Genomic DNA, 26,666 nt, shown 5'->3' with positions numbered 1-26,666 from the left:
CTTTATTTTCATCATATACTTTTCAAATGCATAGTTTGTTATCCATTACTGGCCCAACCATGTCTTTATTATTTTATATTTTCCCTTTTCTAAAACTTTGAGTATCACTTTTCCTCCTTATACTGAGATATGTAGTCTTTCTTCTCATTGAAGTCTTTCAATCAACCAAACCAAACCTAGTAAACACTGAATTTAAGCTCAGAACATGGATTAGTTAATCTTAGGAAATCACTTTTGTGGCAAGAGGGGCACAACACTAAAAAGGAAAAGAATTTCTAGGCAGTTCATGTGTTGTGACCTTAAAACTAAAGAAGTTGGTATTTCCAAGGACCTTTCCACTGCAATAGTCTTGGTGATTTTTTTTTAATACTTATTTTTGTATATTTATTTTTCTAAATTTGTTTTTCTATGTTTATTTTTCTACACTGGATCCCACAATGTTGCAGCATGTGGTCTTTTAGTTGCAGCCTGCAAGATCTAATGCCCTGACCAGGGATTAAACCCGGGCTCACTGCACTGGAGGGGAGAGTCTTAGCCACTGGGCCACCAGAGAAGTGCTGTCTCGGTGATTTCTATAGAGTTTTTGTGTTGTATTACTGCCCAGATTATCATTTTAGGTCAAGACCCCTTAGAATTTATGTCTGGCCAACCAATTCCATTGCATTTTAGTATTTTATGTGAAAAAATTATTTTCAAACAGGTTTTAGGCCAAACACATTTCTACAACTTCCTTTGTGGTAACCTATTTTAGAGTTTTAAATAGTCTTGTCATGTTTGGGGTTTTTTTTTTTTTTTTTTTTTTAAGATTTCTAAGCCCAGATTTCTGGCAGTCATTTCCATCTCTTGCATTATTAAGATAATAAAAATAATAGAATTTTTATTAAAATAATTGAAAATCTTTTTAAATTATAAAAAATACCTTCAAAGCTTTTCTTATTTGACAGTTAATGAAATTGCCACAGCATCATGGCTGCTGAAGAACCTGCTAAGATGTTTGAAATATTAGTATTATACCACCACCCAGGTCTTATCACTGCCAAAAGTGAAATAAAAGCATGAAACAGACATTATTAGTTAAGTAGTCTTGTGTTGAAACAAAATCAGTAAATGATTGAATCTGAAAATAATCTCAAGATATTCATCTCTGCATCTGATTCTTTATATGAAAGCCCCGACCTCAATGTACTTGTTTAAACTCAGGATATTAAGTCAGTTAAGAAAACTGTTTTGTCTTATTACAGATTAAAGTGGTAATGCATGTGTGTGTTCATGCATCAGTCATGCTAAATCACTTCAGTTGTGTCCAACTCCTTGTGACCCTTTGGACAGTAGCCTGCCAGGGATCACTGAAAAATCCATGGGATTTTTCAAGCAAGAATACTGGAGTAGGTTGCCATTTCCTCCTCCAGGGGGTCTTCCTGACCCAGAGATCAAACCTGAGTGTCCTGTGTCTCCTGCATTGCAGATGGACTCTTTAGGCTTGAGAAGGTAATATTTGAGCAAAGACTTAAAGGAAGTGAGGGAGGTGGTTAGGCAGATCTAGGGAAAGAACATTCTGGGTAGAGGAAATAGCCATTTCTAAGTCCTAAGGCTCCAGGGTCCCCCCTAGGCTAGTCAAGGAGCCACAAGAAGGCCAGTATGACCAGGGTGGGGTAGGGACGCTGAGAGGAGCAAATGAAGACAGAGGGAAGTGAAGCGATAGACCGTGACAAAGAGTTGGGCTTAACTCTGAGTGACACGGGAGTCACTGAAACATTTTCAAATCTTTTGGATTTTTGCCAATTTCAGATTTTTTTTTTAATGGCTTTTCAGTGGCTTAAGTTTGCATTTTCTCTTATTAGAAAAGTTGAGCATCTTTTCATGTCTAAATGCCATCTATATTTCCTTTACCTAGACTGTATTCACCAGAGAAGGAAATGGCAACCCACTCCAGGACTCTTGTCTGGAGAATTCCAGGGACGGGGTAGCCTGGTGGGCTACTGTCTATGGGGTTGCACAGAGTCGGACACGACTGAAGCGACTTAGCAGCAGCAGCAGACTATATTCAAGTCTTTCCCCCATTTTGAGATTTGTCTTTTTCACGTTGATTCATAAGAGCTTTTTATACTCAAGAAATTAGCCCTTGTAACTAAAATAACAAATTCACTTAATACTTTAAATAGTCTAGTCACCTGGATTTTGCTTTCCTGTGTTGCATTTCAAACTTTAGACCTTGGCAAAGATATTGCAATTTTATATGAAAATTAATTCATGATTCTTCACCCCTGTGTTAAATCATATATACAGAAAAATTGTTTCTGAAATAAAATGTTAAGTTCCTAGAAGCGGTTTTTAATTAACTGTTTATCCATAAAAACAAGTAGTAAAAAAAAGTATTTTAAGTATCACTGTATACATATATGATGGCTATTTATTTTATAGCATACATTTTCTTTATTTAGTTTTTGGCATAAGTTCAAAGTTTAAAAGATACAAAAAGATAACACACTAAAAGTAACTTTGTTCTCAGCTCACCACTATTGAATTTCTCTTCCCTTAAGCAACTAGTGCTCCCACTTTCTCATGTTTCCTTCCAGATATTTTATACAGAGGCACAAACTCTGTTTGCTCTAAGTGAACACATTCCCAATCTCAGTTAATCTACATTTAAGAATCAGTAATATTGATCGAAACCTTTCTTTCCAAGTGTAAAGAAAGTAGATCAGAGTTGATTGTAAAGCATCCATCTGTTTCTGATGCAGTAGAAAAGCAGTTGAGGAAACAGTAGTTATCATTGTTCTTTGTATAGGACTTTCATGTTATTTTTTTTACCTTGAATTGATTAATTTAGATATTATTATTGCCATTTTACAGATGAAAAAACAGACTCAGAGAAGTTAAAGCCAGAGAGCACAAATCAGTAGGTGACAGTGCTAGGACTTAGACTCAAGACTCTTGATTCCAATTCTCTGAACTTTCCTCAGTAGCTCCATAGGTAATAGTCTTAGCCGTTTCGAAGAAGAAAAGGAAAATATCAACTTCCCTAAACTGAATGAGGAAATTGAAACAAGAAAAAAGCAATAGGGATAGTTTTGCTGAGACTATTTGCTATTGCCATCTTTGGGTGTTACATACATCTCTCTCACATGGCTTAATTTTTCCACCAAGATCTTCTCCTTAAAAGGCTTATACCTGGGGTGGGTTTTCACTAATGTTCAGTTTTCCAACTTCTCTGGGAACACAATGGAGCAGGAGTTACCAAAGTATGTATAGATTGAGGAAACAAAAGTGATCCAAAGTTTTGGTTCTAGGTAGAGTGAAGTCCATGTCAGGACAGTCTCTCAGAGGAAAACTTAAAAGAAAATGCTGTTCTGAAATTTCTTCTCGTGACTGAATTGAGTGCCCAGGATACAGATTTTGGTGGAGAAAGCCTTAGAATGAATATTTTTAAGGGCCTTTCAGTTTTTAATTTCCTTATCTAGGTCTGAAAGAGGTAGATAAAACATAAATTGTCCTTGTGAGCAGGGCAGGCTCTAATTTCTCTCTAGGGACCCAGCTAAAGGACCATCACTTTAGCTTTTTCTTTGAGGAACAACAGTTAAGAATGATGAGGTCAGGTCTTGCCCCTCCCCCACAACTATTAACTGCTTTTTTTTGTCTGTTAAAAGGTTAGGTGGTGAGTAGATTTTCCTAAGAGGGGCATGTGCCAACTAAGTAGTTGCTTAGGGCAGACTATCCCTGTTGCTTAGAGCAAAGCTGGGGGACAAAAAAATTTTGGAGGGGGGAAAGAATTTCAAAATGAAATAGTCATGTTGGCGAAAATAATCAGAACTTCGTTGTACTTTCTTACACTTATTTTGGTGGTTGGAATTGTTTATATTTTTAATTATATTTGGGAGGGTATAGATTATAATCTTTTTAGTCTTGGAGCCTCTAAAGGTCTGAATCGGGCTCTTGACACACGCTCCGGGGAACTCTGAAATTTTAAATCCACAACTGGGAGGCTGCTAATCATACAGGTACTATGGGATTAAAACATCAACAACCTCCATGATGTATCTGGATCAGAACCGGAGAGTAAACCTATCTCACCACCCATAATTCATTTTCTATTCAAAGAAGCTCAGTTGAGTGTTAACACAGCAGGCCATTGGATAATAATGAAAAATAAAAACCAACATGTACCCTGAGAAAAAAGCAGAGAGAGCATATTGACAAAAGGGAAGAAAAAAAAACATGAAGGTGAGGCTGGATCAATGCTTAACTACTTAAATTTGATTCAACTGGTAATAGTGAAGCCCTGAAGTATTGAGAAATAGACATGATACAAATGCTGCTTGAGAAAGACTAGTAAGTAAACATAAGATGGATTGGAAGAGAAAATATAACATTTTGAAAGACAACTAGAAATCTGGTGGAGGAGGAATCCACAAGATTTAGTGATTAGGTGTAGGGGATGAAGGAGCAGGTCAGTGATAACAAAAAGGACAGCATGGGCTGGGGTTTTTTTGGTGACTTTGGCAGTCCTGTTTTTTGAAAACCAATGACACAGTTAACAGTCCAAAAGGCAGAGTGGGGGAGAGTACAGTTTAAATCTGCTTTATTTCATAAGGGAAAGAAGGGAACTCAAGAATATTTTCCTTTTCCTTTTATCTTGGCCTCATTTCCAAAGCTTCACTTTCTAATAGTTCACTTCAGAATAGTCTGAGAATTACCACATGGCAAAAGGAAATGTCATAGATGTGAGCGATTAATTGAATGTAAACAGTTACAGGTCAAATGAATCAAAAGACAGGAGAGGAAAATGGGAGGTTCACATAGACAGGATAATGACGTATTGAAAATCCAAAGAGCATAGACTCACTCCGGAGGAAAAAAACCCAGCATGCAGTGTTTCTCATTTTTTGTTTGGTGGATGACCTTTGAGAGGTGTGTCTTTTGTTTCTGGGTCATTTTCAAGCGAGCAATGCCCCTCAGTTCAAATCTGGATGATCTGAAAGTCATAGCAAAAGAAGCAGTATCTTGCAAATAGTAGGCATTCAGTAAACATATTTGGAATGAAGAAATGAAGGGTTTTCAGGACTTAGTGTGTGTGCATGAAGCAGGAAAAAAAATCAGAATCATTCAGCTGCAAAGAAGAAATGGCCTTACAGTACATATACTGAAACTCACTGAAAACCCCACTACTTACTAAAAAGATGAAAAATGCAGCAATGACTCTCTGGTTTTCTTTGGCTTATAATTTTGAGAGCTGTTTCCTTTTATCTTGGTTTCCTTTCAAGACCAGAATGATCCTCTGAAGTTCAGATCTGGATAAAAGAGTTATGGCAAAGGCAAAAAACTTGAGGTCTCTCAGCTCTTGTGATCTTGTTCATGACCAGCTATGAAAGCCAAGACCCCATGGAGTAGTCTTTTTATTCCACTTCTCTTCAAAAAATTCCAACCTTGATGTCTGTGTTTAACAGAGCCAGGGATACTTCTCAACAAAGAAATATCCAAACCTTTACCACTGTTAGCTCCCAACTGCATGTTGCTATTTTCCACTCACCAAGGTGCCTAGCAGGTCTGTTTAATCTAGGTGTGTGGTGCTAACCTTCCAGATAAGAGCTGTGAAGAGGAAGACCAGGCTCTAGATCCCTGTCTTGGGCACCTTCTCCAGGGCCTGGCTACATCGCCAATCTCTTTATCTTCAGTCTCTGCCTGTCCCTGATTATTCACATGCTTGTGTTTCCCAATCCTAGAAAATACCCTTCCATTTGGCTCTCCTCCACCAGAGTATGTAAAGAGAAGTTTTTACTTCGTATTCCAACTTTCTGACCTTCCTTCCAGCAGCCTCTCAACCACAGCAATCTGGCTTCCACTCCCACTGTGCTAAAGACAGCTGCTTCTGGCAAAGGTTACTGAAACCATATGAAAGATAACATAGGAGGTCTTTGTTGAATTCCTCATCCTATTTGAATTCTCTGCAGTGTTGGACTCTATGAGTACTTCTTTCCTGGCCTCTGAAATACTGCTCCTCCTCCATATACCTTCCTGGACAGCTTTTTTTTTTCTTCCTTTCAATCACCCCTAAAATTTTGCCTATCGCTGAAATGTTGGTACTCCTAGAGGGTCTACCCTTGAGTCTCTTCTCGTGCCAACACACTCCCTGAGTGATATGAACCTGCTCCCTTAGCTTCAAGTACTGCCTGAAAATTCCCAAATCTTCATGTCCAGGCTGCCTCCACTCCTGGAGCTCTTAAAGACAGATGCACAGCAGCTTAATTAGAAAACAAATGATTCAGGGACCTACCTGGTGGTCCAGTGGTTGACTCCGTGCAGAAGGTACAGGTTTGATCCCTGGTCGGGGAACTAAGACCCTAAATGCTAAGTGCTGCGGCCAAAAAAAAAAAACCCAGTACAGGAAAACCTTCATCCATTTCATCTCCACTAATCCTGACATTTCTTTGCTGACAGGAAGTTAGGAGGAGGGACAATGAGCCCTGTTAGAGACTCCTTGACCCTGGAGACAGGTCTCCCCTTATTTGCCCGTAACCTCCGAGTAAAATCTCACAGGAGGTGAGTCTCCATGCAGACACTACATGCCAATACCCCTTTCAGAAGATAATGAGATGGTCCTGAGGTTAGCTAGAAGAAAGCAGAGCTGGAAGTACCACATTTGAATTTTTGGGGGGAGTTTGAGTTTTTACTCATTTGAGACCCAGCCTTCAACTGGTCCCCAAGTCCCAGCCCTCCCTATGTGTGGGGAATGTAGAAGACTAGGAAAATGCCCAGGGGAGAGGGGTGACCTTCTAGGATCCCACACACCAGTTCCAGAACTGATCTTATCCTTCTGGTTATACTCCCTTCTAGTTGAGAGTATCACCTTTCGTAGCCCAAAGGGAACCTATGTTATTGGAGACTCCTCCTCTTCAGCAGGGCCCCCTTTGGCCCTAGGACAGAGTTGTCTCTGCAGTCTAGCTCCTATCTGTGCTGGACTCATCTCCCACCGTCTCCATACCTCTGCTCTCTTAACTCCATCTAACCCACGTGTGACACCCAGAGAACCTGGCTGCACAGACTTCACCTCCTTTTATCAAAATCTCCATACTTTTCCCTTCTGAGATCCCTGGACCTGCTTCTTTTTTCATCTCTGGTGGCTCCTTCCCTCATCCAAGCAACAATGGGCGTTTTGTCATTTTTAAACACACCATACTAAGTACTGAGTGCAAACTATGCCAGTCACTAATCTATAAACTCTGGAATACACTGAACATAAAAAGAAGGTTCCTGCTCTCACGCAACTCACATTTTAGTAGGAACAGCCAGCGAATAAACAAGATAATTTCAGATGGTAATAAGATGCTATGAAGACAATGATGGGGTGTGTGTGTGTGTGTCAGGGGAGAGATGCGGGTCAGCTACTTTAAATATAGTGCTCAGGGATAGCTTGACAAGGTGACTTTTTGCTGAACGATGAAAAGGAGCCAGACAAGCAAAGATCTGGCTTAGAGTATTTGGGGCTGTTTGACGAGCACGTGAGAAAGGCTATGAGGCAAAAATCAGTTTGACAGCTTGGCATGTCCAAGGTTCCAAAACAAAGCAGGTTGGAACTTCAGTTCAGTTCAGTCGCTCAGTCGTGTCCGACTCTTTGGGACCCCAAGAATCACAGCACGCCAGGCCTCCCTGTCCATCACTAGCTCCTGGAGTTTACTCAAACTCATGCCCATTGAGTCAGTGATGCCATCCAGCCATCTCATCCTCTGTCGTCCCCTTCTCCTGGAACTTATTACATACCTAAGAAAGGGGACAATGCCCTAGATGAGGTGGGACCAGATCACATGGGGCCTTATAGAACATAGAAAGAAGTTTGGAAATTATTTTAAGAGCAACAGGAATCTACTGAAGGATCTTGAGTGAAGGACTGACAGCTCTGATTTACCATTTTAAGATTCTGGCTCTTCCCGGAGAAGGGGTTTTTTGATGGAGTAGAAGTGTAAGCCTTCAGACAGTTCCATGCCTTCAGGCTTATGCTCAGGCCATTCCTAAATCTGGAATGACAAGTTTTTACTGGGTTCCACAGTCCCAGTTCCTAGGGCCCAGGGAGCTGAGGAAGTGCCCCCTTAACTCTCAGCTCTTTCAGCCCAGGTCAAGCCTCATTTAGCCATCAAAAAGAGATGAACAGGTGTCTGCTAATATCTTTACCTCATCAACCCCTCAGTGATTCTAAAAGACCATTCTCTAGGCGCTGGAGACTCTGAGGAGTTACCGACAAGGCCCTCCCCCGCCCTTAATGCCGTGGGACCACTTTTTTCAGTTTCCTTCTCCATTTCCTAACTCAGCAAGTCTCGATCAAACTGTGATTGGAGTCCTGGGGCAGTGACAAACTCAGGGAGGCCCATGGGTTGGCGGGGCAGAAGACGTTTCTCCTTAAGATGAACGGGGCCACCTCGCAACTGGTAGCCCTGCCTGAACCAAAGAGCCACCAAGAAAGGGATGCGCGCTGGCGCCAAAGCTGGATACAGACTACAACTCCCGGCAGACACTGCGTGCGGCTGCCGATCCCTCCGCTACCAATTTGCCCCGCCGGCTGTGTCCACCGCTGCCTGCCAAGGGCCAAGTCCAGGTGTTTTAGGCCCCGAAGTAGGTCTTCTTATCACATATCCGGAGAGGGACGGCTGGGAGCCCTGGAGGAGAAAAGGACTTTTTTGAGGAGAAACGCGGATGCAGACCATCGAAGAGACGTTGTTCTGCAGCTCCCGATTTTCGCGCGCTTTTGGCGCGGGTGGTTGTGGGTAGCGCGCCCAGGAGGGAGAAAGGAGCCGGGGGGCTGTGATCGCGCCGCCCGCCGGGCCTGAGGGGATGGACGAGGACGATCCCCACGCCGAGGGGGCGGCAGTGGTTGCCGCGGCCGGGGAAGCGCTGCAGGCCCTGTGCCAGGAGCTGAACCTGGACGAGGGAAGCGCAGCCGAAGCCCTGGACGACTTCACTGCCATCCGGGGCAACTACAGCCTAGAGGTGAGCGGCGGCAGGTGGGGCGGCAGGACAGAGCTCGCCAGGCCCCACCCCCGCCCCGCCCCTACCCCACCCTGTGGGGCGGTGGGAGTTTCCCCACCGGGAAGGGTCTCTGCCCAGCCCGGCGCCGAGGAGTGCGAAGCTGGAAGGGAGGGTATAGATCCCATCTCTCCATTTATTTTGAGGCGGGAAACCGAAGTCCGGAAAAGGAGTGGCTTTTCCAAGGTCACACGCCACTCAGGGGTCGTCCCCTGGTCTTCAGACCAGCGCCACTGACGCCTTGGGACTGCCCTTAAGTCTGTTTGAGAAACAAATACCATAACGATAAAAGCTTAAATGACTTGTGTGCCAAGACGCCGCTGCCCAACACTTTAGATGTGTAGTCTTAACTTGGTTCTCTCCACAGCCCTTTTACTATGTTCTGTGATCCCCATTACACAGATGAGGAAGCTGAACCCCAAAGAGGTTAAGCCAAGGTCGTCCGGTTAGTGGTGGAGCCAGGCTGAGTCTGAACCATAACCTCTCTACCCTGCCGGCCCGAAATGTGGGTTGCTTTTTTGCCGCGGCACAGCTATTTCATCAGAGCCATTTGTGCACACAAGGCTTATCTCTGGGCCCCAGATTCCTCCTCTCTCAGACGGGGATAATAAGATGGTCTTGACGCTAAACACAGTGTCTGCCTCTGAACAAAATAAATGTAAGCTATCATTAGATTTTCCCCAGCCATTCTTGCGTTAAGTCCTCACAACAGCTCTGTGACATGACAGGGCAGTGAGTATTAATCCTGTTGTCCAGGTATCAAGACCAGGAGGGTTGTGTTGCCCAGGCTCGTTCTGCTAATCATCGCAGGAACCCAAACAAGTATAAGCCCAGTATAGAGGTAGAATTATGATGGAATATATTTGCAGTTACTCCAGTGGCCTCATGATCAAAAGTTTTTGTGATTTAAGAGGGCTGGATTCAGAGTGTTCTTCTGACTCATCACCCAGTAAAATAATCGCTGAGTTCAAAGGAGTTGGAAATTTGGAGTTGACTGTATGTATGTGTCAGTATATGAGGGAGAAGAAGAGAGACTCTTGTATGTCTCCAGGGTAGGACTGGATAGGCTGGATTAAGGACAGTCATCTGAATCTCTGGGTGACATGACTGGAAAGCTGAGGAAAGGAGGAGAAAGTAAGGGAGATTATAATTTACAGCCTCTGGATTGAAAACAAATTTTTTAGAAGTCAGAGAAAGCATTTCTGACATCCCAAGTCTTCATTTAGTCTCTCATTGAATGCGCATTGCTGAGTGTACGCTGTGTTGAAGGCATTAAACTAGGCGCCTCTTTCAGATTCTTGAATATGGCTAGCTTACGCCTACTTTCTCCATGCCAGTCCCTCTGCCTGGAAACTTCACTCCCCGCTCCAGGGAAAGTTTAAGAGCTGAAAGGCAGAGTTGATCAGGATATCTTAATGTCTGACTTAATTCACAGTTGTGTTGAATTAGGATTTTGTGTTTATTCTATCTAAAGTGTTTTATTTTCCTCTTCTTTGTTGGCTTTGTTTTTGGTGAAAGGCATTTTCATGTATCTGCTGCTTCCTAAGAACCTCTCTGCCCAGTCCCTATCCCCTCTAGTCTACCTCACAAGCTCCTGATTACCCACCCCACTTCACCTGTACATTTTGGTGATTTATCACCACTTACCTCTTTTGTCTCCCTCTGTGAACCCTTGTGTGACCCCTGCCCCAGTTAAAATCAGTTGCTCACTACACTATATTCTCCCATAGCACTTTATTTTCAATTCTTAAAACATGTATCTCACCAATTATAGATAATAGTATCTCTTCCTCTTAGTTCTACACTTGGAGTTTTATAAGGTCAGAGTGTTTTTGTATTTTGAAGGCCTAGTATCAAGGAACTAATTTAAATACTATAGGTGCTTTTTATTTTTAGAAAAAAAGTCAAAGTAATAATTTTGGTTCTTAAAGTTTCTCTATATTAATAGTGTTTTCGTCTAGTAGCCAGTATCCAAAAGCTCTATAATACTTGGGTGTTATACCCAAACAATTCGTTAATCAAGGCTTCTAAAAGTATTCAACTGTAAGCTTACCTGCCTCAAGCAATTAAGACTTTTCACTACTTGAGGGCAGGAACACTGGGTCTTAGATTTATTAGTAGCTACTCATTTCTGTTCACCCCTTTTGGATTATTGCAGGAAAGCTTTATTAGTAATTTTTTTTTATTAGTCATTTTTTTTTATTAGTCATTTTTAATTCTGCTAGAGTCTGGTCTTAAAGAGGATCTGCACTACAGTATTGTGTTATGCTATGAGATTTGTGGCTAGTTTTTAATTTCATGTAAAGCTCAGCAGTGAAGTCATAAAGTGAATCTAGCTTCAATAGCTCAAGTCTAAAGCAGAAAGTTAGTGTTGAATTTTCAAATGTCACCTTTTTTGTAGCATTGTAAATTGAAATATCTGCTAAGATAGAGAGCCATACTTATACTGTTTTAAAGATTAGGGTAAATAATTCCCCAATTTCTATCTCACAAAACTGACAATCTCCTTTATGTTGAACACGATAGCTATTAATTTTTGTATGTGTGATTCTTTTGCCATCATTGTACTCTGTTCTTTCCTTTTCTCTGCCAAATTGATTCAAAAAGAAACAAAATGATAGAAAGGAACTTCCATATCATCAAGGCCATGACTGGTGTTATAATATTGAAAAGCTAATGCTGAGAAATTGAGAACTTTTTCAGTAATATTAGATTGGGGTATAGATGAGAGATCTATCTTTAGATTAATATCAATTTACCGTGTTACACAGGACTGAGAGGAATTTTATACCCATTTTTGCAACTAACTAAGCTTTCTGACCTTGGGCAAATATCCTCACTTCTCTGCCTGTTAATACAGTATGAAAATTATACCAGATAATCCTAAGATCTCTTTTGAGTCTAAAATTCAAGTGTTCTAACGAAATATATCCATTTTGCTGTTTTATCTTTTGCTTGCCAGGGAGAAGTTATACACTGGTTGGCGTGTTCGTTGTATGTTGCTTGCCGCAAAAGCATCATTCCCACAGTTGGAAAGGGTATCATGGAAGGAAATTGCGTTTCACTTACCAGAATACTGCGTTCAGCTAAACTAAGGTAAAGCACTTTGATTTTTCAAACATTACTTTATAAGTCCTAAATTTAACTTTAGAATTTAATTTCTCTTCATTTTAAATCATTTAGCTTCATCCCATTCTAAGTTTTTTTTCCAGTTCTCACATTCTTTCTCTGCCTTTCTTCCTCAAATTCTAACTTCAACCAAAGGCCCCTTTCTAAATCTTTTTTTTTTTTTTTAATTGAGTTACAATTTATAAGTCATATAATTTACTTACTTGTACAATTCAGTTATTTGGGGTATTTTTAATAGAGTTGTGTAACTATCACCACAGGCATTACAGGCATAGAGGTTTTGTTTTTGGTGGTTTTTTTTTTTTTTGGCTGCACCATGCAGCAGGTGGAATCTTAGTTCCCCAATGAGGGATTGAACCTGTGCCCCCTGCATTGGAAGCATGAAGTCTTAACTTCTGGACTGCCAGGAATGTTACTAAATCCTTTTATCTATGATTTTTTTCATTAATATTTTAAGTTTGAGAATAATTTGAAGCTTTCGGAAAAGTTGCAAAAATAAAAAAATTACAAAGACCATCCATACACCCTTGACCTAGACTCACCTTTTAGTGACATTTTACTCCGTTTGCTTTATCATTTAATCTTTCTCCCTTAAATAATGTATTTTCCTCAACTACTTCAATTTAAGTAGCATCCATTATAGCCCTATACCCCCTAAATATTTCAGTGTGTATTTCCTTAATAACTATAGTGTAGTTATCCATGTCAACCATTCTGTCTCACAGCCATTCTGCTTTTCACTTTCAGTAGAGTATTAGTTAAATTATGTGAGATAGTCAACACTTTTTTTTTAATAAAATAGACTTTGTGTTAGATGATTTTACCCAACTGTAGGCTAACGTAAGCATCTGAGCATGTTTAAGGTAGGCTAGGCTAAGTTGTGATGTTCAGTAGGTTTAGGTATATTAAATGCATTTTCAACTTATCATATTTTCAACTTACAGTAAAGTTACAGGTTACATGCTATAACCCCATTTGTAAATCAAGGAAGATCTGTATACACATAAATAACATAAAGAGAGATGGGTGACAAAGCAAATATGCAAAATGCAAAATTGGTGAATATTGGTGAATAAAGAAGTTCTTGTATACAATTCTTGCAACTTTTCTGTAAGTTTGATGCTATTTCAAAATAAAAGTTTAAAGGATAAAAGGGAATGTTTAGATACATTTATGGCACATCCATATAGTGGAATAAAATCAGCTCTTAACATTATGGAAGGACGTTCATGTGAACTGATAGGAAATGATCTCCAAAATTATAGGAAAAAAGAGAAATATAGAATATCTATTGTAGGTAGTATGGTTTCACTTGAGTGGGGAAAAAGTAAAGTAGGTATGTGTTCATAAATACCCTAAAACGTTCTGCAAGGATAAATAAGAAACTAGTAACAATATAATTGTGACTTTCTCTGGCTCAGCAGTAAAGAATCTGCTTCCAGTGTAGGAGATCAAGGTTCAGTCCCTGGATGGGGAAGATATAATTAGTCACTAAGGCAAAGTTGGTTGCTTTAGTGGAAAAAACTGGGAGGGAGGTAATGGACAAGGAGAGATACTTTCCATCATGTATCCTTCAGTACCTTTGAAATTTTGTAATTATGTACATTGCTTATTAAAAAAAGAAAAGAAAACTGCCATAGGGTAGCACGATATCCATCTTTGTATAAATATTTTTGCCTATATCTTTGACTCTCTCCTTCAGTTCAGTTCAGTTCAGTCACATAGTCGTGTCCGACTCTTTGCGACCCCATGAATCTCAGCACGCCAGGCCTCCCTGTCCATCACCAACTCCCAGAGTTTACCCAGACTCATGTCCATCAAGTCGGTGATGCCATCCAGCCATCTCATCCTCTGTCGTCCCCTTCTCCTCCTGTCCCCAATCCCTCCCAGCATCAGGGTCTTTTCCAATGAGTCAAGTCTTCGCATGAGATGGCCAAAGTATTGGAGTTTCAGCTTCAGCATCAGTCCTTCCAATGAACACCCAGGACTGATCTCCTTTAGGATGGACTGGTTGGCTCTCCTTGCAGTCCAAGGGACTCTCAAGAGTCTTCGCCAACACCACAGTTCAAAAGCATCAATTTTTCGGCACTCAGCTTTCTTCACAGTACAACTCTCACATTCATACATGACCACTGGAAAAACCATAGCCTTGCTTAGACAGACCTTTGTTGGCAAAGTAATGTCTCTGCGTTTTAATATGCTCTCCAGGTTGGTCATAACTTTCCTTCCAAGGAGTAAGCGTCTTTTAATTTCATGGCTGCTATCACCATCTGCAGTGATTTTGGAGCCCAAAAAAATAAAGTCTGACCCTGCTTCCACTGTTTCCCCATCTATTTCCCATGAAGTGATGGGACCAGATGCCATGATCTTGGTTTTCTGAATGTTGAGCTTTAAGCCAACTTTTTCACTCTCCTCTTTCACTTTCATCAAGTCTTTTTAGTTCCTCTTCACTTTCTGCCATAGGGTGGTGTCATCTACATATCTGAGGTTATTGATATTTCTCCCAACAATCTTGTTTCCAGCTTGTGCTTCTCCTTAGATTCTTATAAAAAATAATTTTTGAATGAAAGAATTGAGTGTTTTTAAGACTTTATATTCATGTTGCCAAGTTGCCTTTAGAAGGGTAAATTACTAATACTTCTAGCACATTTCACTGTATCTTTTTGGAGTAGCATTTTTTTTTTAACAGTCCTATTGAGATATAATCCACATATCCATTTAAAGTATATAGCTCAACAGTTTTTAATATACTCACATACTGACTACAATTTTAGAACATTTTCATCACCCCAAAAGAGAAACCTCATACTCATTAGCATTCACGTGTTATACCCCCACCAAATACCCTTCCTCTGGCAACCACTAATCCACTTTCTGTCTTTTTGCCTATTCTGGACATTTCCTATAAGTAGAATCATACTGTATATGATGTTTGTATGTGATTGGCTTCTTTTAACTTAGCATGATATTTTTAAGGTTCATCCATGTTGTAGCATGTATCAGCATTTCATTCCTTTCTATGACTGAATAATTTTCCATTGCATGGATATAAACATTTTATTAATTTTTTGGTTGATGGACATTTGAGTTGTTTCCACTTTGGACTCTTATGAATAATGTTGCTATGAATGTGTACAACTTTTTATGTGGACATATTTCTCATTTCTCTTAGATGTACATATAAGAATTATTGTGTCATGTGGTAACTCTGGTTAACCTTTTGAGGAGCTGTCAAGCTGTTTTTCAAAGTGACTATACTAGTCATTCTATGAAGATTCCAATTTATCCACATCTTGTCAGCACTTATTTGTCTTTTTTTTTTTTTTAAGATTTACTTATTTGTGTATTTATTTATTTATGGTTCTGCTGGGTCTTTGTTGCTGCACAAGCTTTCTCTAGTTGAGGTGAGCAGGGGCTACTCTCTAACTGTGGTATGCAGGCTTCTCGTTGCAGTGGCTTTTGTTGTGGAGCACAGGCTCTCGAGTGCCTGGGCTCATTAGTTGTGACTCCCAGGCTCTAGACCATAGGCTCAGTAATTGTGGTGCATGGGCTTAGTTGCCCCGCAGTATGTGGGATCTTTCCAGATTAGGGATCAAACCTGTGTTCCCTGCATTGGCAGCAGATTCTTAACCACTGGACTACCAGGGAAGTTCCTGTCTTTTTTTTTTTAATAGTCAAGTACCCCTGAAGTGCTGTCTCATCATGGTTTTGATTTGTATTTCCCTAATGGCTAATGATGTTGAGCATCTTTCATATGCTTTTTGGAGTACTGTATTCTTTGTAATAGATTTTCAATGAAACAAAAACTCTTGAAATCTGTTAAGTTTACTTTGTGTTTTAATTTAATTTAAAAAATCACATTCATAGTTGAGGTGATATCAGTCCTTTAAGGCTCTTTTGTTTGTTCTCAAACACTCTGATGTACTTTGTTCCAGGTTAAGACAGCCATTTTTGGGATAGCAATATGTACATTGGATTTATATGAGAACATATTAGTCACGGCTCTTATTTATTTAAAAAAAAAAAAAACAACAGATACCAGTTACCAACTTTGGCTCTCTTCAGGAGAAAAAAATATATATTGAAAGAATATTGGATAGCTGATAAAGTCTTTAGGATAACTTGAGAAATTAGAAAATGACCAGGAGAAAGAGAGGCTGGCTACATAAGCAAAAAGCATATCACAGAACCCATCTCTTAGGTACACAGCTTGCATGGCAGCAGTGCTGTCCCTGGATGTTGGCATTGTTTTTGTCCCTAGGAGCTGCTGTTGAGCTCTGTAAGAATTTGCCGCTTCCTCATTTCTGTGCCATCACCTCCAGATTCAAAAACCAAACAGATATATCTGATGAAGGGCCTCAGGTTTTTTGCCTTCACCCTAAGTTCCAATGCAACTGACCATTCTAGTAGGAAATCCTCAAAGGAAAGGATAGAATTTCACATGCTGAGCATCCCTGTCTCCAACAAAGTCCTCTATAAGAGACTATAATTTTGTCAGCCAAAAAAATTTTAGTAATCTAGCTTTTTTTCTTTTTTTGCTGCTCTTGATAAGAATCTTTTAGAAAAGACTCAAATTCTTAGATTTCAGTCAGCATGTCTGCAGTTTGAACTTCTACAGACAATTATCTGATGATTTCTTCCACCACCTTTTAAAAAAAAATTACATGCATTATTCTGTAATATCACTAGACACTTAAATGAACTTTAAACACTATAACATTTCAGTCCAAGACCATACTAACATGGGAACATAAAAAAATGCATTTATAATTGGATAAGCCAGAAATGTAGAGCCATAGTCCATTAAGTGATTTTTCTAGAAATGTTCTACCTTTTTAGGTATATATTGATATTTGATGGTAGAACCATGTGTTGTAACACAAACACTTGAATTTTATTCCTGCCCTGTAACAGTCTGGTGCTTTGTGATCAACTTCCAGAATCTAATATTGAGACAGGCTGTCTTTCCTCAGACTAGTTTTGTGAACTCATCAGTCTGTTGACTAACATTTACTTTGTAATTTATATGCTGAGTATTGTCTAGGTACTACAGGGAATAAAAGAAGTAGATAGGTACTACCTGCATAGTCAAAGATATTTTATGTATTGACTGTTAATTCAGAGTTTACGTTTTCACAGTGGTTCTGGGAACCAAAGTAATTTCATAGCACTTGAAATGGTGTTTTTTTGTCTCTCTTTTTTTAAAAAATAAATTCAAGAATTTTAATTAAGATTCTTAGGTATGAGTAGAGTGTCTCCTTTTCCTACCATTATATGGATTCATTTTAAATTTGCTTTTTTCTGTCTGTTTAGTTTAATACAGTTTTTTAGTAAAATGAAGAAATGGATGGACATGTCAAACCTGCCACAAGAATTTCGTGAACGTATAGAAAGGCTAGAAAGAAATTTTGAGGTGTCTACTGTAATTTTCAAAAAATTTGAGCCAATTTTTTTAGATATATTTCAAAATCCATATGAAGAGCCACCAAAGTTACCACGAAGCAGGAAGCAGAGGTGAGACACTTTATCCTCATATAATTGAAATAGAAATTATGACACAAACTTATTAAGGACATTTGCATTTTAAAAGTCAACTTTTTAACCCCATTTAATAAACCATGGTTGTCTGTCCTTTGTGAATGGGATTTTATATGTAATTTGACTTTACTACTTGCTGTATTTGCTGTTTCAATTTTTAAGTGTTAAATGTGAAATGATTTTAGTAAGTCAGATAAAACGTACGTTCCCCCCACCCCTTTTTTAGGAGGATTCCTTGCAGTGTTAAAGAACTCTTTAATTTCTGCTGGACACTGTTTGTTTATACTAAGGGTAAGGTGACACTTTCAGTTGTTTTATATTTCTGTTGTGGGAACTCAGTGCTATTTGACATGGAAGGTTCCTGGGTTTTATGTCTCTTTTTTCTTGTAAAGGTAATTTTCGTATGATTGGAGATGATTTAGTAAACTCTTATCATTTACTTCTGTGCTGCTTGGATCTGATTTTTGCCAATGCCATTATGTGCCCAAATAGACGAGAGTTGCTAAATCCGTCATTTAAAGGTAAGACCTTATTTGTTTTTGAAAACTGATAATCAATTTTTAGAAAAGAGTATTTAAAGTCGATCATATTCTTTTTTCCATCCATTGTTTCTTATACCCTGTCAAACTAGGTTTACCATCTAATTTCCAAACTGCTGACTTTCGGGCTTCTGAAGAACCTCCCTGCATCATTCCTGTACTGTGTGAACTGCATGACGGACTTCTGGTAGAAGCCAAAGGAATAAAGGAGCATTACTTTAAGCCATATATTTCAAAACTCTTTGATAGGAAGGTACTATACTTACATTTAAATGATTCAGCTCCTGTGGTTCAGCAGTAGCAGCCTTCAGGAGAAAACCAGTATTTTAAGCAAGTTCTTAACATTATAGTCCTCGGGCTCAAGTTCCCAGGTTTCAGTCTCTGCTGTGATGCAGTCCTGGCCTGTGATTTTCTATGATGTGCAAAAGTGAGCTTTGGAAGAATGTGATCAACCGTATGTCCTGTTAACTAAATGCACAGCCAGAGGCATCTGTAGGAGGTTCTGATAGAGAATTAATGAAGGACAGACATCAGAGTAAGCCTAAGGAAAACCAGGAGGTCAGAGTAACCTAGTTTATTGCCACAATTTGAATACTGTTTACACAATTTGCTGTTTACTAAAAGTAGGGTGATACATAACAGGTGTGGCTTTAATTCCATATGAGTAGAGCAGAGAATCCCTTACAGTTTTATAGTTACTTATGGGCTACCTACATGCATTCTAGATTTTTTTCTCAATAATTTTCCTTGCTGTTTCTATATTCATAAATTGACTTTTTCTTTTGGGTCTCAGTTTATTTCCCCAACATTAAGCCATTTAATCCAGGTAGAACTTGAATTTTCTCTTTGGTTTAAAAGAAAAAAGAAAGGAATATGGATTAGGTCATCACTAACTGGGTTCTTCTCTTATGTATACTTTTGTATCTAGTCTTATCTTTCAATAAACAAATATTTATGTGTATATACACAATATATATATTTCTGTGTATGTGTGTGTGTATACTCAAAATATCTCTTTCTAAAATTTTAATCTCCAGCAAAGTAAACTTTAAAGGAACTGAAGGATTTTGTCTGTTGTGCTCTGTAGAAGCAGTGCACTAGTGGTGTCTGGGTATGGTGACCATACATCTTGGTTTGCCTGGGTTATCTGGATTTTGGCTGTTGGTTTGGCATAGTTACTAGAATGTCTTCTTTTTTTCACTCCAGAAGTATCCTGGTTTGAACAGTGGTTCTCTTGCCCATGGGCCACAGACAGTTTATTTGGCCTGTTTAGGGTGTTTTACATTTTTATTTTGTTCAATTTTTAGCTTACACATAAATATCTTTATGTGAAAACTAAAAAAAAATCAGAATTGGCAGTATGGTAACTACATAGATAATGATTGTCAAGCTCAATAACGACTACCTCTTAGGACAAGGAAGTGTGCTTTCTGCCCTCTTCATTTATGTATGTTGAACCCTGACCCCTGAAAGCATTTGAGTTTACAATCCCTGATGTTTGATAATCTAAGAATAGTGTGGATACAGAGACAATATTAATAACAGTGTAATTTTCCTTTCTCACCAGTTGTTAGTCACTCCGTCGTGTCTGACTCTTTGTGACCCCATGTAGCCTGCCAGGCTCTTCTGTCCATGGGGATTCTCCAGGCAAGAATACTGGAGTGGGTTGCCATTTCCTTCTTCTCACCAGTGACAGTAGCTATATTCCTTTCAAATCTTTTGCTTGTCTGACACATACCATCATTCAATAACTGTTAGTTTCCATTCTTTATAGACAGTCTTTAAAATTGGACAGCTTTCATCAGAATCATTTGGGCAGTTTGTTAAAACTACTGCCTTAGTTTAGGCTTTGAGGTCTGTCAAGTCTGCCTTTTTAACAAGTTCCCCTACATGATTGTTAGGTCACTAAAATTTGGAAACCACTGCTATGGATAGACTAACTTCGAAGTATTTTGAAATCTTGACGTTAAAGGTTTTTTAATATTTTACTTGCATACTAAATAGGAGTTACTGGTCTGAAAAAAAAATAATTCTGTTTTGTGTTTGTGTGTGTTAATTTAGATAAATGTAATGTCCTTGTGTGTACATTAATATGCTTACTTACATAATGTCACAATGACTTTTTCTTCCCAGATTTTAAAGGGCGAATGCCTTCTGGACCTTTCCAGTTTTGCTGATAATAGGTAATTATTTAGCACTAAAAGTATCAGGCATATCATATACTGTCAATAATGATTTGTTGCAGTTGCTTAAGTGATATGTTATATCAAGTTAACAGCTCCAAATTCAAATTCAGGTTTCTTCTGCATAGGTGGCATTCAGTGAGGATTATTGCTAAGCCTTGCAGTCTTAAATTTATTTTCAGAAACCAATGGCACTTAAAAACATCTGCTCTCCTGAGAAACTCATGAACAGACCCAATGACTTCTGTATTTGAGTTTACATTCTTTCACTAATCAAATATTGGCAAATTCAGAGTGTACTTATATTTCAAGGCCACACACAATTGTTTCCTCAATGATCAGGACTTAATTAGGTTCAACTAGTTTTCAGATTAAGTACAGATGCTTTTAAGTCACCTTGCAAAGTAATTTATTGCCATATATGTGAACGTGAAGAATGTCCATGATCAGAGAGAAACCTCAGATATTGTTAGATGGGCAGAGTTAATAAAAGCTAGAAAGTTATGAGCTTTTCTATGCTATGGAGTCAAAATCTATCTTCAAGATAAATCCATTGTGTAACTTAGTTGTATCCTAGGAGCTTAAAAGAATTCTCTTTTCAGCAAAGCAGTGAACAAGGAATACGAAGAGTATGTTTTAACTGTTGGTGACTTTGATGAGAGGATCTTTTTGGGAGCAGATGCAGAAGAGGAAATTGGAACCCCTCGGAAGTTCCCTGGTGACGGCCCATTAGGGAAACTGACAGCACAGGCTAATGTGGAGTGTAACCTTCAACATCACTTTGAAAAAGTAATATAACCTCGCCTGGCCTCAGTCTTGAATGATCTTTTTCTGTGTGTGTGTGTTTCTACTAACAGCAGAAGAGTGAAGAAAGTGAAAGATGCTCAGCTGTGTCTGACTTTTTGCAAACCCATGGACTATACAGTCCACGGAACTCTCTAGGCCAGAATACTGGAGTGGGTAGCCTTCCCCTTCTTAAGAGGATCTTCCCAATCCAGAGGTCGCACCCAGGTCTCCTGCATTGCAGGTGGATTCTTTACAGCTGAGCCACAAGGGAATCCCAACGGCAGAAGCATCTTTCAAGTTAAATCTTGAATTTCTTCTACTAATTCATATTTCTCATGAAAACTTTAAAGAATAATTTTCAAAACTATAGCATATAGTATTTTTACCTCATTTCTTGCTATTTTTCATATTTGGATATTATCCCAGAATGCCTGGATTTTCAGTAGACTATCTGTCTTTGGATGTGAAGACATACTTTTTTCCTGTTTTTTTCTTTGTATCACTTTAGCTGCTGTTTTCTTGCTTTAAAATTTGCTTTCCTATCATGAGAAACCATGTGCTTTTCTCAAACATCAGCCATATTACTATGGATTTGATTGTTAATAGCCAAGGCTTAATTCTCTGTTTATGTGTTAGGTGAGTTGGAGTATAAGGTCTGCTAGAAAATTCATAGAAACCTAAGTTTTAGTCCCAACATTTCCATTACCTTTGTCAGCTGTTTCCTCACGTGTAAAATGAAAATGTGCATGTTATATTTCAAATGAATGTTAAGATAAAATGAGATTGTAGATAGAAAGCCCTATGAAAAAGTGTTATTCAGAGGTAGGATGTTATTAGCATAATATTGCTAAAAATGTGGTAGGTAACCAGAAGAGGGGGGAAAAAATAACCTCCTGAACATGGATAGAGAGGATGATATCTGTACTAAATTAAACATGTAATTTAGTAATTTTTAATGTCATATATTTTTCTTTTCTGTCAGAAAACATCATTTGCGCCTTCTACCCCACTGACAGGACGGCGATATTTAAGAGAAAAAGAAGCAGTCATTACTCCTGTTGCTTCAGCCACGCAAAGTGTGAGTCGATTACAGAGTATTGTAGCTGGATTGAAAAATGCACCAAGTGAACAACTTATAAATATTTTTGAGTGAGTATGATACTATTTTTTTCCAAGTTTTCCAATCTAATTTTAAATTAGATTCTATATTTCATTCTGTTTTCAGTACTTCTGAATTCTGGAGATAATGGATTTACATCTGGCAAGTTTTACTATACCATTTCAATCACAAAGTATATTGACATAAAATCAGGTAGAAGTACTATTAAAAATTACATATAAATTTTATTTCATATTATTATAGACTTTGAAGATTAAACGCATCTTAATGGTTATGTAGCTCTAACATTCCACTCTGGTAACATCCCTAATTACGCATTACTGTTTTTGTTTTGTTTTTTAAATGGATTCAATCTAAATGTCCATCAAATGGAAGACTGGTTACATATTGATGGTACAGCCATGAAATGGAATTTTAAGCAGTTGTTGGAAAAAAAGAGACATATTTCGTAGTAAAGATGATAAAATGAAGCCAGACCAGAGAAACTTATTTCCTAATACCTAATGAAATAACAGAATAATAAAAATCAGCAAACTATCAGCAGCAACCAAATGAAGAGAAGGATATTTCATGCTATAATTTTCCAAAGTGATGGTCAAGAAAGGAAATGGATGCTCCTAGTATGGCCCACCCCCAAGAAGCATTAGTGAGGGAAAAGGGTTTGTTAACAGGATCTTGAAAATGCTCATTAATACTCTAGATATGGAGGGAAAGAAATGGAGTGAGTAGGCAGATGGACAAAAAGTCGTATTACTAGAAACCTCCCCAAGTGAAAGTCCCTCTATACCACCAAGATAGCAGCAGAAGTATGAAAAATCCTTAGGGCCTTCCATTTTCTGAGGTTCCTACCTGATTTGTGGTGAGATCCTCATAAAACTGGAAGGTATCCCTGATCTAGGTATAGTGAACCCTGGAATGGGAATATTTAACTAAATCTTAGAAGAGAAAGCAAAGCCCTGGTCCTCTAACAAAAGCTGAACCTAGCACCATCTATGTTGTACTCCCAGTCCCCAAACCTCAGTCTACAGAAAAGTGGACAGAACATTCATCCCCAGCTTCAACCACAGCTCAGAAGATAAGCAGATGGCAGGGAAAGCAGGAAGACTCATAGCATCTGATCTACCCTCACAGGATTTGAATAAATAGATCTGGACTGAGCTGTCCATTTAACGTGAACAAGTTAAAAGGAAATGGCAAAGTAACTATGCAGACTTTTTAAAATCAATATACTTATTTATTTATTTATTGGCTGTGTTGGGACTTAGTTGCAGCATATAGGATCTTTGTTGAGGCATTGCAGTACATGGACTCTCTAGTTGTGGTGTGTGGGCTTAGTTGCTCCATGGCATGTGGGATCTTAGTTCTCTGATTAGGGATCAAACACCACAAGACAGATTATAAATACTGGACCAACAGGGAAGTCCCTGTGCAAACATTTTAAAGCACAGGAGAAGGAAGGAAGGAAGAAAATGTGGAATGCAAAAGACAACCTGGAAATAAATAATGGAAAGACATTCCATGTCTATGGATTATAAGATTTAATATTGTTAAAATGTCCACATTACCCAAAGCAATCTAGAGAATCAGTACAATCCCTATCAAAACCCAATGACATTTCTTATAGAAATAGAAAAAAAAAAATCTAACATTCATAAGGAATTTTGAAGGACTTCTAATAGCCAAAATAATCTTGAGAAAAAAGCTGGAGGGCTCACACATCTTAATTTCAAAAACACATTATAAAGCTATAATACTGAAATCAGTATGGTATTGTTATAAAGACATACATGTAGACTAGACATGGAATAGACTGGCATCCCAAAATGCAGCTTCATGTATATCATCAACTGATCTTTGACAAGGGTGCCAAGACCACACTATGGGGAAAACTGGATATCTACATGCAGAAGAATGAAAAAAGGGCTTATTTACATATACAGAAGTTACTTTCAGTTCAGTCGTTCAGTCGTGTCAGACTCTTTGTGACCCCATGAATCGCAGCACGCCAGGCCTCCCTGTGCATCACAAACTCCCGGAGTTTACTCAAACTCATGCCTATCGAGTCAGTGATGCCATCCAGCCACCTCATCCTCCATCGTCCCCTTCTCCTCCTGCCCCCAATCCCTCCCAGCATCAGGGTCTTTTCCAGTGAGTCGACTGTTCGCATGAAGAGGCCAAAGTATTGGAGTTTCAACTTCAGCATCAGTCCTTCCAGGACTGATCTCCTTTAGGATGGACTGGTTGGATCTCCTTGTAATCCAAGGGACTCTGAAGAGTCTTCTCCAACACCACAGTTCAAAAGCATCAATTTTTCGGCCCTCAGCTTTCTGCACAGTCCAACTCTCACATCCATATATGACCACTGGAAAAACCATAGCCTTAGATACCTAGTGTAGGTGGAATCATGTAGCATTTGTGTTTGGCTGGATTCAATTAGTATAACTTCTTCAAGGTTCACCCATGTTGTAGTATATAACAGGATTTTAAGGCTGGATAATATTCCATTATTTCTATATATAGACATACACACACACACACACCACAGTTTATCTATTAATTCATCAGTGGACCTGTAGGTTGTTTGCACATCTTGGCTGTTGTGAGTAATGCTGTAGTACACTTGGGTCTCTTTGAGATATCACCATGCAAAAAAATGAAGACGGGATTTTATCTTATGCTTTTTACAGAAGTTAACTCAAAATGGATTAAAAACCTAAACATGAGACCTGAAACTATACAGCTAGAAGGAAAAAATGGTGAAAAACTTTGCAACATTGAAATAGGCAGTTATTTCTTGGATATAACATCAAAAGTATAGGTAACAAGCAAAAATAGACAAATGGGACTACATCATACTTAAATATTTCTGTATAGCATTGGAAATAATAGGATGAAAGGCAGCATACTGGAATGCTTGCTTGCTTCTGCATGCTGAATCATGTCTGACTCTTTGTGACACCAAGGACTATAGCCTGCTAGGCTTCTATGTCCATGGGATCATCCGGGCAAGAATAATGGAGTGGGTTGCCATTTCTTTTTCCATGGGATCTTCCCAACTCAAGGATCCAACCCATGTCTCCTGTGGCTCCTGCACTGACAGGCAGATTCTTTACCCCTGAGCCACCTGGGAAGCCTTACTCGATTGAAAAATTAAAATGTTAGTTGCTTAGTCATGTCTGACTCTGCAATCCTGTGGGCTGTAGCCCCCCAGGCTCCTCTGTGAAATTCTCCAAGCTAGAATACTGGAGTGGGTTGCCATTTGCTTCTCTAGGGAATCTGACCCAGGGATCAAACCCAGGTGTCCCACTTTGAGGGCAGATTCTTTACCATCTGAGCCACCAGGGAAGCCCTATACTAGAATAGGAGAAAATAATTGCAAACTGTATATCAGATAAGTTAATAGCCAGAGTATATAAAGAATTCCTACAACCCCCCCCCCAAAAAAGCGAAAAACCCTTCATTTTAAGAGGGCAAAAGACTTGACATTTCTCCATAGAAGACATACAAATGGCCAAAAAGCATATGAAGAAAATTCTCAATGTCATTAATCATCACATAAATGCAAATGAAAACCACAGTGAGATATCACCTCATACCCATTAGAAAGACCACTATCAAAAAAACAAGTGTTGATGAGTATTAGAACTGGTGTTCTGTTGCTGGGATTGTAAATGGTATAGAAAATAATATGGAGATTTCACAAATAATTAAAAATAGAATTTTTATGACCTAGCAATCCCACTTTTGGGTATATTTTCCAAAGAGTTGAAAACAGGATCTCAAAGAGATATTTGCACATCCAAGTTCATTGTAGCATTACCTTCAAGAGTTCTAGAGATCTACTGTACACTAATGTGTACATAGCTAACAAAATGTACAGTTAAAAATTAAGAGGGTGAGTTTGTTATTTGTTTTACCACATAATGAAGTAAAAAAGCCTAGTTTGAAGAAAATATAACTCAAAGTATAGCTTTGCGTTAGAAGAACTCAGTAAGAACAAAGTGTTTTTGCCATGTGTGCTACCTGCCTTTCTACACGTGATGCTGGTCCGTTTGAATATGGGATTGGGAATTCTGAACCCTGTGCTTGTCATTTGGCTTTGGGCAAGTCACATTCTTTCTCATAGACTTGGATTTGTCATTTCTGAATTAAGACCTGTATTCTGTGGTTGAATGATAGGAAGGTAACAGAGTTAATAATATAAAAGTAACAGGGCTAATTGCTTCTGGCCAGATATCTTCCTTTTTGATGCTACATTTTTTTTTTACTTGTTATTCTTTTGATTTTGGTAAAAATTACATGCAGTTTATTTTTACAGCACAATATATACATAAACACTGCCCATCATCTAGTTTTTTA

The 26,666-nt window shown here is 38.8% G+C and overlaps 1 protein-coding gene across 4 annotated transcripts in view; it reads left to right on the top strand.

Moving 5' to 3' along the window:
* The first annotated feature begins 3,671 nt into the window (after positions 1-3,671).
* The window catches only part of RBL1 (RB transcriptional corepressor like 1), a 65,836-nt gene continuing 42,841 nt past the window's right edge, over positions 3,672-26,666 (top strand). For 2 of the 4 annotated variants that reach the window (XM_020892086.2, XM_020892085.2), the window contains exons 1-9: positions 3,673-8,976; positions 11,975-12,108; positions 17,455-17,655; positions 17,906-17,970; positions 18,072-18,200; positions 18,311-18,471; positions 20,352-20,401; positions 21,004-21,190; positions 22,170-22,336. In XM_020892086.2, coding sequence (XP_020747745.1) covers positions 8,821-8,976; positions 11,975-12,108; positions 17,455-17,655; positions 17,906-17,970; positions 18,072-18,200; positions 18,311-18,471; positions 20,352-20,401; positions 21,004-21,190; positions 22,170-22,336 — 1,250 coding nt within the window. In that variant the 5' untranslated portion in view covers positions 3,673-8,820. Of the gene's footprint in view, positions 8,977-9,452; positions 9,671-11,974; positions 12,109-17,454; positions 17,656-17,905; positions 17,971-18,071; positions 18,201-18,310; positions 18,472-20,351; positions 20,402-21,003; positions 21,191-22,169; positions 22,337-26,666 lie in introns of those variants that run through there. The other 2 variants (XR_011489615.1, XM_020892087.2) reach the window with 2 other exon arrangements.

Source organism: Odocoileus virginianus, chromosome 9 (assembly GCF_023699985.2).
Source record: "Odocoileus virginianus isolate 20LAN1187 ecotype Illinois chromosome 9, Ovbor_1.2, whole genome shotgun sequence".
NCBI lineage: Eukaryota > Metazoa > Chordata > Mammalia > Artiodactyla > Cervidae > Odocoileus > Odocoileus virginianus.
This window is presented reverse-complemented; position numbering and strand designations above follow the sequence as displayed.